The 18,203-nt window shown below is 38.6% G+C and overlaps 1 protein-coding gene across 1 annotated transcript in view; it reads left to right on the top strand.

Annotated features, from left to right (window-relative positions):
* The window catches only part of ephb6 (eph receptor B6), a 65,084-nt gene that overhangs the window by 10,918 nt on the left and 35,963 nt on the right, over positions 1-18,203 (top strand). The window contains exons 2-5 of the mRNA XM_017477517.3: positions 8,012-8,076; positions 12,024-12,296; positions 17,176-17,339; positions 17,683-17,978. Coding sequence (XP_017333006.1) covers positions 8,012-8,076; positions 12,024-12,296; positions 17,176-17,339; positions 17,683-17,978 — 798 coding nt within the window. The remainder of the gene's footprint in view (positions 1-8,011; positions 8,077-12,023; positions 12,297-17,175; positions 17,340-17,682; positions 17,979-18,203) is intronic.

The raw sequence follows: 18,203 nt of genomic DNA, 5'->3' as shown, positions 1-18,203 counted from the left end.
CTCCCGATGGTGGATGCATGAAAATTAACAATGTGTGAGGGGAATTAGAAGTTGCTTAGAAGTTACCCTGGGGTCCTTGGTGACCTTGGGCAATATTACACGTCTTGCAATCGGAGAGATCTTTGTTGATTGACCACTCCTGGGGAGGGTAACAGTGCTCTTGAATTTCCTCCATTTGTACATACACTGTCTGACTATGGATTGGTGGAGTCTAAACTCTTTAGAGATGGTTTTGTAGCCTTTTCCAGCCTGATGAGCAACTCTTTTTTCGGAGGTCCTCAGAAATATCTTTTGTTCATGCCATGCTACACTTCCACAATCATGTGTTGTGAAGATCAGCCGTTGATAGATCCCTGTTCTTTAAATAAAACAGGGCACTCACTCACACCTGATTGTCATCCCATTGATTGAAAACACCCGACTCTAATTTCACCTTCAAATTAACTGCTAATACTAGACATTCACTTGTTTTTGAAACTCACAGATATGTAAATGACAATATAATAAATAAATGACCAAGTATAATAATTTTGTCTCATTTGTTTAATGTCTTGGGTCATATTTATGCAGATATATAGAACATTCTAAAGAGTTCACAAACTTTCAAGCACCACTGTAAAAGCAATATCGGCTGTATATAACCAATATCACAGAAAAAGGAGCAAGAGTGCAGTTATACTGAATTTTGGCATGGCTGTGATTAGCTACAGCATTCAGCCTGCGGTGTTGTGCCTACACCGGATCACAGCCGTGCTGATATTGCTCATATTTCTAAAGAAACCTTTTAATAAGCTTTTATTGAAAAATAAATAAAGAAATAAACTCAAAAAGCAAAGATGTTTCCTTTTGTTTACTGAGGTTAAGGTTAGGGTTAGATTTAGATGTAGGCATAGCATTATTTACAGCTGCATTCATTTTTACATTAATGGAAGGTCCTCACAAGAAGATAAAGTAAGTGTGTGTGTGTGTGTGTGTCTGCACATCCTGATAGTGACATCTGGAGCATATTAAAGAGAAGACAGGACTCTCTCTCTCACACACCCTCTCACCAAGCCCCACACACAGATTTTTCAAACAGTTCAAAACACTTTTTGAAAAGGCACAGCCTTGTCTTTCACTCTGCCCTTGCACTTTTTTAAGTTGCTATAAGTCAGTATGAGAGTGTGTGTGTGTGTGTGTGTGTGTGTGTGTGTCTACAGCCACTCCATCCACTAAAGGTGTTAGAGGAAAACACTTCACTAGTCACATAACAGAACTATTAACCTTGTATCCTTGCCTCAAGCATGACGACCCAATCAAGCATGAACCAAAGCAAAGCATGTTAACACGTCTAGAAGGCAAGAAAAAAAAGGCACGCACACGACTCGCAAAGAACAGAAAACATTAGCCCTTCGCAAGCACGCCTGCACTTGAGTGAGAATGAGAGCAAGTCTGAGCACTCAAGTGAGCGCAGCTCTGACACCGAGCGAGACATAGAGTCACTAATGTAGGACACCCATTCAGACTATCAACACCCAGCAGAGAGAGAGAGAGAGAGAGAGAGAGAGAGAGAGAGAGAGAGAGAGAGAGAGAGAGAGAGAGAGAGAGAGAGAGAGAGAGAGAGAGAGAGAGAGAGAATGAGAATACAGTTTACTCATGGTAATTCACTCTTCTATTAGCATCAGCAACATGGAAATGAAAGCTGGCAGGAGGTACTTAATAGATAATAGAAGTAAAGAGACATGGAGTCCATCTACCTCAATCTCTTTCGTTCTATCTCCTCTCTGTCCACATGTCACAGCTTTCAAAACAAAGTGACTCTTCTTTTTTCTCACACATCAATAATTGAACTCAGTGTAGCCTTGTGTTTAAGCTCTGACAGTGGCCTTCTGTCACTTTAGAGATTAATAATACACACAAAAGAGGGTGACCGAGAATGAAGGAGAGAAAGAATAGGGTGTATGTGTGTGTGTCTGGGGGGTGGGTGTATCAGAAGCATAAGACTGACCTGTTGGTGCAGTGCATTACTGTTGCACTTCAGTGTGCTTTTTGCCTACGGAGCAATTTATGCCTCCATCAAAGTTTCCTCCATGCACTCTGTCTGAATAGTGATGGGATGAGTATACCAGCATGACTGCACGCCATACTTGTGTGTATGGACTATAGGTGAAGTTTGTGGGGGCTGTTGCTCAAATTACAGGAACATTCCAACATTTTTATTTTATTTATTTATTTTTTTGTAAAGTGGCTTTGGTGATATATGACAAAAAAAATGACCTTCCGTTGGCTTCCATTGGGCATAGAACTTTTAGAACATAACACATCTAGTTTTAAAACTTTAAAATGAGGACTTTAACTTGATCATGTGCACTACTTTATCACTCTGTCCTTATCTGAATGTCCTTGTTCCTCATCCACTGGACAGATTTAATGATTGTGAAAATAAATATTTATTCACACACACTCTAATGCCCTGTGAAAGCATATAGGAACGTGAAACAATGTTAGACCATAGAACCGATGTGGGTTCTTTCAGAAAGATAACTCTTCTTAAACAATTTCTTGAATTTTCTAGAGTGTAGTATCAGCAATGTATCTGTTCATCTACAGGGGTAATGGTACAGTATTAAGCTACGTTCACAAATACAGTGATTTTATGTGAGACTGCAAGTTGCCAGTCGCTGTACTTTGAATTTGCCAGTAGGCATTTCTGCTACTGGTTGCCATAATAATAATAATCAGTGGGTGGCGCAACTAGTATGCCACTTTTGACAACAAACTAGTTTTCTTGCTGCTAAAATGAAACATTCTGGTGGGAGAGCGTTTGTTGATAAAATTCACCAGTGTATATATTGCGGCCATCTGTCTGCGGCGAAAGCACAAGTGCCCGACGGTCCAGGTCCACGTAACAATTCGGACTCGAGGGCAGCATGGCAGATCACGGATCACGTATGCTCTACTGTCTTCACTCCCATTGGTAGTTGCTGCACCAAGTTGCTCCAAATTTGCATAAAGACAAACTTTTCTCAACTTTGTTGTCGTTGGACACGCCCGCATCTAGTCACCAACAATCGCTGTTGGTCAAATTGCAGGAAGTCGTGAGCTCTCATTGAATATGAATGATCTCCGGTCACTTTGATGCTGCGAGTTGCTGTATGTGTACGTGTATGTAACTTTAGTGTATATCGTTTAAAGGAACACTTTAGTATTATATGTAGGCTACATTAAAAAATATTGTGAAATATAAGTAAGCGGTAGAAGATGGATGGATGGATGGATAAATATATATATATAATTTATAATAAAAAATTTTTTTTACGTGTAAATAACATATGAACAACGTGAGGTTGGAATGTTCCACCTACATTCCTGGGGTCAGAATGACCTGGGGCAATGATGCCGTTGGTGTAGATGTGGAAAGTGTCAGATAATGTTGCTGAGATTGGGACCTCATTTTATTGCATTTTGTAGGGCTGACGGTGATGGAGAGACAACTGACTGAAACAGTTCTGTAATGTTTCACAGCTTCATTTTTAGCGAATGGCAGAGCCTGTTTTCTAAAGTTCTTTTCAAAGTGCTTTTATTCAGTAAAATTCTCCAGCCTGCTCCGTTTGAAAAGTCAAAGTCTTCCATCTTCCATCTTGGGTTCATACATTTCCAAAAAGACTATTTCTGAACTCAGATGGACGATGGCATGCTCACTACTTAACATTCTGGTCCTGTTTTGATGGCTAATGTTACTAGCCCAGATCAAGATGCGCCTTTTCACTTACATTAAGCTACAATGCTGGCAGGACAAAATGAGCACGCTAACATGACTGGGGCTTAAAACATTGTAGAAATGAGTGTGTTCAAGCAGAGATACAGAAATTTTAAGTAAAGAAAATATATTTTTTAATTCCTTCAATACATTCAAACAACAAAAATGATGATTAAGCAGTAAAAAGTGCCTCCTCAGCATGGTGTGTGCTAAATCTTCATCACAGATTTATTATATTAGCCAGAACACACACCACTGAGTTTGGGTGTGGGAGAGTTAAGGCCTGTCCAAATTCTCTATACAGCTTTCAAATTATAGCACAATCCAGCCCTACCCACCTCTTTAGAGTAGCTTTTACACTGCCTCTGGCAGTCAGGAGAGGTGGAATACAATTTAAAATTGAGAGTGAAAATCAAATAAATACTTTGCTGACACAGTTCCATGTGTTAACTTCACATCCCAGAGAGTCAGTGGTGTAGCCAGGAATTAATTTCAGGGTGTGATGAGGAAATATACTAAAATAAAATCAATGTGTGAGTTATATAATTATTTTGTTAAGCACCAAACACTTGTGCATTTTAGCTGGAATTCAGATAGTAATCTGCATTCAACCAATTTTGCTATATCAATGGGAGGTTACATTTTATCTTATAAAACAGATCTACCCTTTTTCTCCTCCTTCCTTAGTAAATCTCCAGTACTTCATCAGCTGTCACCTCCATATCCATGAGCTCAGAGTATAAATAGTTGGATAGTAGCTTCTAAACAGAGAAATGCATGATTCTGACGATTTCGTCATGTTTCTCACCATAAGAGCTGTCATCAATAAAATGTCTAAGAGACACGTTTATGTATTTGACATTTGAGAAGTTAAATATGGACTTATGACTATGATAATTATGACTTTGCTGATCTTTGTGAACATCCATACAGTGTAATTACTGTTCAAAACTTATTTGACACATATATAATCATCTGTGTTGTACTACTGATGTATTTCATGTCGTAGAATACAACATGAAAATATCTTGAGCTTGTGTTAACCACAGATCTTATTTCAGGCATTTAACCAAAAAACCATTCAAAAAAACCCAATGACTTTGGGACGATGGAACCGGAAGTGCAAAGATGTTAACTCATTTCCGGGTGTTAGGACTCATTTCTGCACCACTGTATAATATTACGGTTTAGTGGCTGGTTGTGTATCCTTTAACAGCTGTCCAGTTTGCTTATACATAGGAGTGGCCCTGGAGAGTGGGGTGTTTATGTCTGTCTAGCCACAAAAACTCAATGAAAACTGCAGTGCACACTTTTGGCATTTTCATTTGGCACATTGTTACCATTTTGCTTTTGTACCGACTTTTGTTTTGACATGAAAAAATGCAGAAGACATTGTATTGTGTGCCGATCAGTAAAACAATCCCAAGTTATGAGATGTGCAAGTGTCCTGTTCTTTATTAGTTCTCAAATAAATAGCCCAACTAGGAGTTTGGAATCAGTGGGAGGTTATTGTTGCACTGTGTCTAATTCTAAAACCAAGTTCTGAAATGATCATGGCTTTGTTTGTTTGTTTGATTGTTTTTGTTGAGGTTTAACACTGACATATTCCTATGTTAAACAGTAGAAGAGTCAATCAGACTTGCTAGACCATCATCAATTATCCATATTTACCGCAGACAAGGTTATGAGAATTTATGCTGAAGGATTTAGCTTATTAAATCAAAGGCACGCACACAGCATGACTTGCAAATCTACATTTACCAGAATCCCTGCAGCTGAACAACGCTGCTCTGTAAATTCAAATAGCACTGGATTAATGGAGTCTGACACAAACATGGGTCTAAGAAAATTGTAGAAGCAGGTGGTAAAGTTTTTGATAGGACTTGCCAGTACTGCAAGGCTCAGATCTGGCTCTTGGCAACCTCCAGATGGACTGAACATATTTTAGCTATGAGCTGAAAAACCTTTACTGAAGCGTAGCCCCACTGAAGTCACTGAAGCTCAGGCTCCAAACTCCATCCTAAAATTCACATTGCTTTGAGTGTTTAACTACCCTTTCCAGCAGCTTTAAGGATAAGTGGAAAAGAAATATGGCTGTTTTACAAGAGTCTGAAATACCTACAGAATGATTTCCTGGACAGATGTTAAAGTAGAATTTAAAAGTAAAAGTCTGCAATTTCTTCCTATCTTACTTTCAATTTATAACTATACATACCAGGTTACAAAACCTGGTCTTATCCTTGGACTAAATATATTGAAACTATTCACAAACTATTCCTTTGATGGATCCAGATATCATATTAAAACTCATGATAGCTTTGGTGAGAGAGTTCAGCTAATCCCTAAGTAATGATTATTTTAAATCATTTTTAGGTGATCTAGTTATTAAAATGCCTAAATCCATCTAAACCCTTTAGATTTAGAAGGGTCAAGTGTAGTTGTGTAACATGCCACTTCCGTTGGTGATCTGATGTCTAACATGTCAATCAAATTGCATATGTAGGTATACAACTGGGTTGATATCTGGTGAGTGTGAAATCCATAGTATATACTCATTAAACCGTTCACTTAGCCCTCATGTCCTGTGGCTGGGAAGATTGTCATTCTGGAAGAAACCATTCTCATCAGGATAGAAATGGTTTATCATAGGATAAAGGTGATCAGTCAGAACAACATTTGTTTATAGATTTACAGTGATGGTTCCCTTTAAGAGGACAAACTTTGCCAGCACAGTATCCCACAGGCATAACAGAAACAATGTTTTTTCCTTTAATTTGTCACTTTCTGTATCTTCCATATTCCTGCAAGCGTAGGCTGTTTCGCAAAATGTCATAGCTAACTTGGCAGGCTGACAAACTTTTTAGTCACCACACTCGATAACAATAGCAAATGAGTTGTTAACACCAACTAGCATGTGAGACCGAACATTTCTGGCACACTGACAAAGCATGAGACAACATAGTTATGACTAAGCAATAAATAACAGTGTACTCCAATATGTCATTATAGTACTAGACAATCTGCATAGATGCATAACACATATTTATGTATGTTGTATCATATATGCCGTATATGTATCTTCTATTTAGATCGATCTTTGATGTACCAAAAAATAAATAAATAAATAGTCATTAAAGATTGCAGGAGGTTGCTTGACAGGAAATTTCTAGAGTGAGAGTTGAATATGTTTTGGGGGTAGATTAATATTGAACTGTGCAAGGGACTAAATTAAAGCAAAATCAAAATGGAAATTTTATTCCTTATATCAAAACTTACTGAAACTATTGAGATCTAATTAAGTTTATTGCACTGCTAATTGCTATTGTTGATATGATGAAAAAATAAATACCCATGCTAACAAATAGATTTTGTCAGCCTCGGTACTTCAGTGCTGCTGAAATGAAACCACTCACCAAAGCAGGGGTTTAGTGAACTCACCCAGTTTTAATGCTTTGGGAGTGTCTCTAAACTATAGCATTCTCACTCAAGCTTTTAATCATTGCATGGACAGGACTGTATGCAAAGGGAAAGCAGTGTGTATTAAAAGCCTCCTTTACATGACCAGTGCTGTAGAGGAGTAACTATTCACCCCTCAAGTGAAAAAATATGTTGCTTTAAAGAGACATGAAACATCAACATTTAATCTACTGAATTGCAGAAATAATTCATTTGTAAACAATGTGACTGGCTCTGTATAGAAAATAATCCCTCTTTTATTCTCTGTGTCACTTTCTAATGGTCTCTCTTAAATATATTACATTGGAGAATGTACAATATACTGCATATAATATACCTGTACACATTCATGCAATTATGTCTTCATGTCAGTTCGAACCAATTTGGTCATTCTCCTCTGACTTCATGCATCAACCAGGTGTTTCCACCTACAGTACCATGCTTTGGTCAAAGTCATAGTGATTGCATTTTTCCCCCATTCTGGTGTTCGATGTGAACATTTTTCAAAGCCTTTTGACCTGCATCTGCATCAGTTTATACATTGCACTGCTATAGCATGATTGGCTGATTGGATAATTGCATGAATGAGCAGGCGTGCAGGTGTTCCTATTAAAGTGTCATGTGTACAGTATATACAGTAGAACAGTTTACTGTATACATGTGTATTTGTTAATTTGTCTGTATGTGTCAGTGTATATTGGTTGTCATTTCTGTAGCAGATACATATACTGACCAAATGTGATAAGGAGAAATTCTTTCTATATTAATAAAGGAGATTTTTCTACTTTTGAACTTATATCTCTTTCTCTCTCTGAGTGATGCTGCTGGACACCACTGAATCCACTTCTGAACTTGGCTGGACAACTTATCCCTTAACTGGGGTGAGTCCCATAATCTTTGTGTGTGTGTGTATGTACGTGTGTGTGTGTATGTACGTGTGTGTGTGTATGTACGTGTGTGTGTGTATGTACGTGTGTGTGTGTATCTACGTGTGTGTGTGTGTCCTACAATGAATCACTCACTTTTGAAAGAGTAAATCCATTTCGCAATTTCTTTGTACAATAAGTGGTGTATAACACAAGCATTCTCATAACTTCAACCTAGCACTTTTATGCTTCAAATTCAGGGTCAGGCAAAAATGACTAAAATGCATTTACATTGAATTAACATTATGTTGTTTAAAGAAAGGCTCGTCTACTAAATGATACTTAATTGCCTCTGAAATTTTGTTCCATATACTGTATTGAATAGGGAGCCACAAACCCCTAAATAAGCGAATACTATGCATGTACAGTATACAGTGGTGCTTGAAAGTTTGTGGAATTTTCTATATATCTGAATAAATATGATGTAAAACATCATCATCAAGTCCTGAAAGAGGAGAGTCCATAGAGAACTCAATTAAATGAGACAAAGTTAAATTAAATGAGACAAAATTAAATTAAATGAGACAAAAATATTATACTTGCTCATTTATTTATTGAGGAAAATTATGTTTTAGGTCATATTTATGCAGAACTATAGAAAATTCTAAAGGGTTCATAAACTTTTCAGCACCACTGTATGTATGTACTCTGTGTGTGTGTGTAGCTGGTAGGAACACTGAGGGAATGCAGACATTTTCACTGGTATTAACAGCTCACATATCTGCTGATATGACCTGGGGCTCAGAAAGAGCGAAGGAGGAATAAAGATGAAGGGAGAGAGACATGAGTTTATTATTAACCGTTATTACTCACAATCTCTTCAGTCCTATCTCTCTAAGGGATGTCTCTTTCTTCTCCCTGTCTCTCTCTACTTCTGGTTGAGTTGCAGTATGTTACACTGGTGATGCCAACAGACCAGTCAGATATGCTGCCTTTATGCCCTGGAGCATCTTAGTGACTGAACTACAGATGAGAACATTACTCTCTCTCTCGCTCTCTCTCTCTCTCTCTCTCTCGCTCTCTCTCTCTCTCTCTCTCTCTCTCTCTCTCTCTCTCTCTCTCTCTCTCTCGCATTGACCCATTCTCATATGATTATATAGTGACACATACTACATACTCCGCATACAACATTAAGCCTTTTCTTTGCTTCATTTTCTTCCTCTAATCCTTTTTTTCTCGCCTGTTCTCTTCCCATCTCTTTTGTTATTTGTTCTGCAGCCTGTTAATCTATCCATCTGTGCTTTTATATAATCCCCTCCTCGATTCTCTCACCCCCCTCTCAATCTGCCTACTTGTTTTTTAACACCCGTTCGCCCGTTCTAGCTGCCAGTCTCTATCTCCTCATCCCCTCTTCTGTCCCTCAGCATTCATTTGAAGCAATCACACATCTCTGTCTTGTTGGCATCCCTCTCGCTTCCATTTGTCCGTCCTTTTATTCCACTCTTATGTAGCAGTTGTCTCTGTGTGACCATGTCTGTTTGAGATTGTTATCCTGGAGAGATTTGGTATATTTTCTGGGAATTTCTGATCAGATTACATCACACCGCTTTGAGAGGCGCTCAAGTCATCTCTCCGATCCAATCTGTTAAATTTCTACCTAAGCAAAGTGACAAATTGATATTCATATAATCATATTATAATATTATATACTGTATATGATGAGATATTTATAGTCTTCGCAATTTTACGTTGAGGAACATTATTCTGAAATTGTTCCACAATTGTAGATGCAGTTTTTCACAGATTGGTGAACCTCTGCCCATCTTTTACTTCCTAAAGACTCTGCCTCTCTAAGATACTCTTTTTATACCCAATCATTTTACTGACCTGTTGCCAATTAACCTCCAGCTGTTTATTTTGAGTAACACTTACTTTTCCAGCCTTTTGTTGCCCCGTCCCAACGTTTTTGAGGCGTGTTGCGTCCATCAAATTCAAAATTACCTTATTTTTTTTTCTTAAAATTGAACATTTCCTCAGTTTAAACATTTGATATGTTATCTATTGTGTCTATATGTCTATATCTATATGTTATATTGTGAATAACATACTGGTTTATGAGATTTGTAAATCATTGAATTCTGTTTTTACTTACACTTTACCCCGCCTCCCAAATTTTTGGAATTGGGGTTGTAATTATAAATTTCATATTGATAGTTTAGTGGTAGAAAACAGACTCACTAACCACAACAAATGTGTCTTCTGTCTTTTCATGCACTTTTGTGAACGCATACTTGTATGAGCCTCTAGGACATAGCTTTTAGATTCCAGTTCCAGGGGCCACTTGCACCAGCTGGACATCCACCCGGCTGTAAGATTAGACTGGACATAAAATGCACCTTAAGTCCTACGTAGAATTAATACCTGTTGCACCATCTAGGCATAGTGCTATGTCTGAGACTAAATCTTATGCCTAGACAAAGGTAGGTGTAAATTGGAGGTGTAAATTGATTAGTTTCCAAGGTGAAAATAAATATGTCTAATATGCAGGCTACACAATCTGCAGGCTTTCAGGCGTGAAAGAGTAATGAGAGACTGCACCGATCATCTGGATATACTATATGGATATAGAGAACTTATTAAAAAAGGTTTCATTTCAGCAGGGCTGAATTGTTATCATTAATTCAGAAGTTCTCACCATCTAAAAGATGAGTACCTTGTTGGTAAACAAGGAAGGCTTTCAATCAGTTAATGGTATGGCCTTGTTTTGTTATGCATACTAAAATATGCAGATACATACTGTAGAGTTCGATATTATCTGAGTAATAATTTTTTTTTTTCTTTTTCGGCTCAGCAGTCATGTTTAATCTATTTGTTGGCGCCAGTAAATGTGAGTTTGTAACCATAGCAATGTTAATTGGCGCGGTATCACTATCACTGCAGTAGAATGCGTCAGCTTGGACGTGCATTGTCTACTCTGGGAATAACTGCGCCTAGTCATAATTTTAGATGGTGCAACAGGTGTAAATATTTATCACAAGACTGAACATAGCTAATTCTGTGTAGTGCTTACACCCAACTTTTTTTTTATGTCCAGCTGGTACAACCAGCCACAGGACTATATGTTAATGATTTATAACTAATTGATTCACTGCATATACTTGCATTTATGCGTGATTTACATTTAGCAGTCACAACTTGTCCTTAATGGTTGGTTGGAATGAAAACCTGCACCCAGACCTGCCCTTTCTGGATAAGATTGGACACCCCTGATTTACATTATATACTAGGCTTGTAGTAGCTTCATTGGCTGAAAAAGCAAGCTAAGTTCCAACGATCTCTGCTACTTCCTTCCAAGCTTGATTTTTCTTCATAATGTCTCTATACACATTTAATAAGAAGTCATATATGACATGATAAGATGAAACCACAGTTATCAGTTTTTCTTCCGTTTTGCACGTCAAACAATAAATGGGAACTAAATGCATTTAGGAACGGTGCGAGTGGGGAAGTGGAGAAACGTTGGCCCAAATATGCCATAAGACTGATCAGAGTTTTCGCTTCACTGTGTCATACATTATTTGCATAAAATTGAGGAAATCTAAATAAAACCGTTACTTGTCATTCTGTTGCTTGTTGCTGTAGCCGAAAATGTGTGTGTAAATAGAAAATAACCAGTATATTGTCAATTTGTCACTTGCTAGTGTGAACATAAACATTTACAATGGGTTTGAAGACTCTGAATACCATAACTGCCCTGGTTACATGGCTCCACCCACATCGGTAATGAACATGCTAAGACATGTTCATTACTAACCATGAAAATTGCAGTGAGCACAAACTGAGAAAATGGCTTAAATCCAACCATATTAGTGATACACTTGCACAACAATAGAGCCTTGTGATTTTAATGAGATTTTAAATTTTACTCATTCAATTTTACTCATAAACATTTCTGTTTTTAGTGGGATGAAGTGAGTGTGCTTGATGACAAGGGCAAGCTTATCCGCACCTTTGAGGTATGCAACGTCAATCAAAACCAGCGTCTCCATGACAACTGGTTGGCCACTCCCTTCCTGCTCAGCTATTCAGCTCCACGGATTTTTGTCACTCTACGCTTTTCCGTACGTGACTGCGCCAGTCTGCGTTCACCCTCGCCAACCTGCAGAGAGACACTCACACTCTATTATAGGCAGGCTGACTCTCAGATTGAAGTGGAGAAAACCTGGAGCGCAGAGGTGAGAGATACAGGACTACATTTCTTAAATATTGTGTATACAAATCGAGATGAATCCTGATCAGTGAATGACATACATGTATGGGGTTAGTGGTTTTTGCCACAAAGAAGCCTGTTGAGTATAATCAGATAATAAACCTCAGGCTTAGGTAGGCCTAATGCGCACTCACACACAGTCAATTGGCACTTTATAAGATACACCTACACTCTCAGTGCTCAAATTGGAAGAAGGAGAGGTAGGATTTTAAATTGGCATCCTATTTATTTTTCACACAACACAGACTACAGAAATCTAGCTTGTTTTGTCAGACAGACCACTGTCTATAAAATAAAAATTTGTTTAATCAAAATTTTATTTGATTTTTTTTTGTCAGGTGCACTTTGTCGGTGCACCTGACTTTAGCCGATATGTTTCTGAGTTCAGTTTATCAAGTGCACACCTCTACCCCATCCATCAGAGGAAAAGGACCACTTCAGGGCCACCAGTGGGCGTTGAACTATTGACAGCAGAGATGCGACACCTGACATGGAGATGGCATCTTAGTATGTGTGTGGCACCAGTACAAATGCTAGGAATTTGAAATACCTCAACGTTACTGCCATGTTGAGAACAGTCCACCAAGTTAAAACTACAAAGTGCAAGAGCAGTATATGGTGGATGTACCTGATAAAAAGGTAAAAAATTGAGTAAATTAGTGCTTCCTAACTTGCATTCCTTTTTCGTTATTCTGCGGCTAAAACTGGCATCTCCGAGTAGTGGAAAACGTGTTGTTTTTGGCATCTTATTCTGCACACCCACACACACTGACATACAACAACTCTCAGCCTGGTGTAGAGTCTTTCTGTGCTAGTTACAGCCAAGAGTAAGAGTGATCCAAGCAGGGTTGTTGTCTGGATAGTTTAATCTCCATGTTTTTATTATGTTTGTAAAATTGTATGAACTTTATTTCCCATTACGCATTAGCTAGGGGACAGAGAGATCTCCTCTTATGCATTTCTTGTTGGAAAACATCCCATGGGTCAAAGTAAAAGGAGTTTGAGATGTGTTAACACTTCCAGATACTTTCAGGGGAGACCAAAAATCGGTCTCTTAAATGCTTCATCAGATTTTAGTGACATGCAAGTGACTCAATGACATGGTTGCAGTTTGAAGAGATGAGAGACAGCTATTGACAACTTGGATACTCTGAGTTCTCATTTTCGCACTATAAATGACTTTTGACAATGCTTGACGACACCCAGTAACTGAGAATTTTGGACCTTTCTATAGCATATGAGAAGGCAATGTTTACTGTTACAGCTTGCTGTGTAATATGCAGAGATTAAAGGCAACCCATGCTTATTAAGGGCAATCCTTGATTTGTTGTCAGAGGTCCAAGTGGGGGGTCAGAGCACAAGCAGACAGCAACAATCCATAGTCTTTTATTTATATATATATTGTTTGTTTTTTTCTCTCCAGTTTGGTCTTGCCAATTCATACCCACAAGCTAACTCTCCCCTATCACATGACATTTACCAGCCGGAGAATGTGGGGCAGGCACATGCTTCCTCTGAGATGTGAAGCCATCCTCAGTAACTTTTTCTAACTGCTGCATGCAGCATCACAGGGTGGTTTAACACACATGGAAGAAAGCATTATCTGCCCTATTCCACATGCATGAGCTCACAGATGCCCGCAATTGGCAAGTGTCACTCTGCTTGACAAGAGAGTGAAAGTATACCATCCCTCCCACCCTTAGAGCACAGCTAATTTTGCTCTCTTGGCTCACAGCCATGAATAGCTATGGTATTGTCAATAGATTGAGAGTTTGAACAGGGCAAACATTTTCTGTTGCACCAGTCTGTATGGAATTAAAATTGTGCCAAATGTATTGAATATAACTTTTTAAGAAAAGAATAAAAATACAATAAGAGAAGAAAAACACTCTGAAACTGAAAACAGTGAACTCAGTGGCAAAAATTTAACATGCTCTTCAAATAAACAGTATTCTTTGTTAATAGTTTTCTAATCTTCATTGTCACTAATCATGGTTTATTAATGCCCTGCTAGAATTTTAATTTACGCTTTCAAACTTTTTGTTTACACGCCGAAAGTTTATGTTCGCCATTCAGGTGCGAATCTCACGTGTGGGCAGGGCTTAACAGCGATACTTTCATTGGTTAGTGAGATTTGGATTAACACAAATTTACGTTCAATACTTTTGGTACAAATTTAATTCCATAGTCTGGAGCCTAACAATCCGTAATCTTTAAATGAGGAAAACAGGTGAAGGCCAAAACCAGGAAGTAATACACATGGACCTAAGGTACTAGGGACTCACAACAAAATAACTTGAACCCACAATAATGAGACTTGCAATGAGACAGAAAAAAACCCCAGCAGTGTATAGATAGATAAACTAATCAGGGACTAAACACTGAATAGGTAAACACCATCGGATAACACACTAATGACAAGACAGGGTGGAGACAGAAATAAAATCACATGGCAATGTGAACCCAAAACAAACCAAAATGAAAGCAGTAAATGTCCCACTCGGAACCACACCACACTGAAGCAGGGAATTTATGACATAAAGCTGCATCTGCTGTATGAGACCCAAACATCAGGCACCTGACAAAATATTAAACATGGCTATTTTAATCAGTTAAATTTTGACATCTTGACCAAGTGAATAGAAAAACCTGTAAGATCAATAAGTCTGATTATCACAAGATTGGGAGTTTGAATTCCAACAATGGCATTGTCATCTGAGGCCAGGTCTAAGGACTGGGTGGGAGGAATGTCATTCCTTCCTGTCAATCACAGCATGTGCTAGCTTCAGCCACATTGTAGAAAAAATGTAGTGGCTGGTTTCATATGTCTCGAAAGGAACATATTATAGGCTTTGCTCTTCTTTGTAGCTGTTGTGCAATACTGGAGAACTAGTTCATGTGTGGAAATATGCAATGACTAAATTGAGGTCAAATTGGGTCAGAATAGGTAGAAGGTAGTAAGCAATTGTAACAGATTATCCTTCCCTTGAAGTAGTGAGAAGATTATAAGGTTCTTGGCTCATAGTATGACTCTCAGTCCGTATGATCAAATTTGCTACACCTTTCCTTTATTTAACAATATGAATACTAATACATAACTAAATTGCTAGTGATATAATTACTAAATAAAATGTATTATTTCATCATTAATTAGTACAAATGAAACACCCCATCAAGTGCAAAAAGAACACAGAATCATACCCTGATGTTAGTGGTTTTATGCCAGAAACTTTCTATTTTATAATTCAATTATGTAATTAAATTCATTCTGCTTTCTTGCTTCGAATGTAAGGGGTGGTCATGGTTTCTTTGTTACAATCTGCAAAGCAAACCAAGATGTATTTTCTGCTATTCAGTCTGAGCCAGTGGGCTAGTGTGTTCGCCCAGGAAATGGGAAAGCACTGCATGTTATATTCACTTCAGGTGCAAACATAGTGGTAAAGTGCTATGATCACTGAAGAGGCTTTCACCAAGAGGGTATACCTGGGCCAGAGCAAACAAAGGCCACGGAATTAATAAAATAGACAGCCTATGTATGCTGAACTTCCTAAACCAATTATTCACCTTAGACTTGGATCTCATTCTGTAGAATTATACTGTACGTCACGGAAAACTTAACATGCTTGGAGGCTGTTATTCTTTTCTTTTCTTTCTCGCTCTTTTTTTAAAATTGACAAGTACTGCAGTTTGCTAAGTTTAGATTTAGTTCATGGGACATGGCATTCCACAGAGTTCAGCTCTTAAGTCATTATTTAAAGTATTTTACAAGCGGATGCACAGGAAGTCTCAGCAACATGTGTGATTTAGTGTAGGTGTCCTACTAGAACTTCAATTGCAAATGAAAGCCCAGCATTATGAGATAGGATCTGAGATACGAGGATATGAGATGTAGGATGCTCTAAATTTTATTTTGGCACATCCCATGACACCTTTAATACAGTCTCCAAATATTATGTTTGCATGCATTCTATCTATCTTGTTCTCTCAGGATCAGATAATGCAGATAATTTATGTCCTGTTATGAGTTCACTAACAGGAATAGCTGGTCTATATTGCAGTGATCAGATCCATCACACACTGGAAATAAAGTTTTTTTTTTATTTTTTATAAAACAACTGAGTCTTTAACTTATGTTAGTTTTCATAACCAATTCCGACCTACACAGACACACATGCACAGAGCTCATACAACTGACTGAAAACACATTAACGGGGTGAACTGAGAAAACCTAAACACTTAATATCCTGAAACATTTAATAACACAGAAAACCTAGGCCTTAAAGCTAACACAGAACAAAACATGTTGAAAACAATATCTGTAACACACAACAATAAATCAATTTAAAGTTCCTCAGGGCCATATGCAATGGAACCTAACATTAAAAACACATGTTTTGAAGACAGGGATTGATAAGTCTCACTTATACTTTGAATTATGTGCTGTATATGAATACTGGGAAGGAGCACAGTCAAAATCACATGAAAACATATGGAGGTGTGACATGGTGATGCAGTGGGTAGTGATTAGCTAGGATAAATTGATTCTAGGTGTGAATATGTGTGTGCATGATACCATGGTGGATGGTGTCCAATCCAGGGTGTATTCCCACCTCACACCAGTGTTCCTAGGTTCCAGATCTACTGCAACCCTGACCAGGATAAAGCAGTTACTTGATGTGAAAGAATAAACATTTTGAGGCGCATTGATGATGACTTGCATTTTTGCCAAACTGCAGTTTAAATCCATGTACTATCTGGTATGTGTTCAATTCCAAGTATCTCTCTATCTCTATCTCTCTCTCTCTCTCTCTCTCTCTCTCTCTCGCTGTCTTTCTTTCTCTTAGCCTTCGAGTGGGGAGACCAGAGAGGGTTGGGTGAAGATAGACACCATCGCAGCAGACAAGAGTTTTAGCCGTGTGGAGCCAAGTCTTCCTCACCAGTACAAGCCAGACCGGACGCGCCGCATCAACGTCAAGACCCGCAGCTTTGCCCCCCTCACACGTCGCGGGTACTATGGCGATGCCCTTTGACCTTTTCACGGTCACCTTCATATCACTTCATGGTCCAGTGCTGATATGTGATGGGTTACTGTTCCGAGATGAAATGAAACTCTGTGCGGTTCAGTTGGCTTTGTGTGCCTGTGCGGCCAAAACAATTCAACTGAGTAAATATCAATGTGTTCCAGCGCTAATATTTGCAGGAATAAAGTCTGGATGGAGAGAAAACAGACAACGGGAATTAATCAGTCCACATTCGCCTGTTTTCTTCAGCTCTCAATGACAGATGAGCATGTAGTGCATGACATTATTTACCTTCTTTCATCTCTCTCTCTCTCTGTCTCTGTCTCTCAGATTTGTGCTGGCTATTGTAGACAGTGGAGCGTGTGTGTCACTCATGGGTGTGTCCGTCTTTTACCGCCGCTGTCCAGCAACAACACTGTACCTGGCCTCTTATGTGGCCACGCCCTCAGGGGCAGAGCCTACAGCTCTGGTGCCAGTGACTGGGACTTGTGTACCTCACAGCCAATCGCAGGGCGGGACGGCACCTCGGATGCACTGTAATGCAGAGGGTGAATGGATGGTGCCTGTAGGAGGGTGCACATGTGATGCAGGATATGAACCAAATCATAATGGCTCTGCCTGTCTAGGTGAGTTAGTAATACTTTACTGAGATAGTTTGAACCTCTTTATGTCTATGTCTAAGTTTGAACCTCTTTATGTCTATGTCTACGTTACAGGATTATTTACATTTACATTCATTCATCTAGTATCTAGCGATTTACATCACACATTCCAAGTATACAAATGAGAGTTGTTCAATCTCCATCAGTGGCTCTGAGTCAGCACTGGGATTCTGAACTCATTGTGTTTAC

Source organism: Ictalurus punctatus, chromosome 1 (genome assembly GCF_001660625.3).
Source record: "Ictalurus punctatus breed USDA103 chromosome 1, Coco_2.0, whole genome shotgun sequence".
Lineage (NCBI taxonomy): Eukaryota > Metazoa > Chordata > Actinopteri > Siluriformes > Ictaluridae > Ictalurus > Ictalurus punctatus.
Note: the sequence above shows the minus strand (reverse complement) of the source record. Positions and strands in the feature narration are given on the sequence as shown.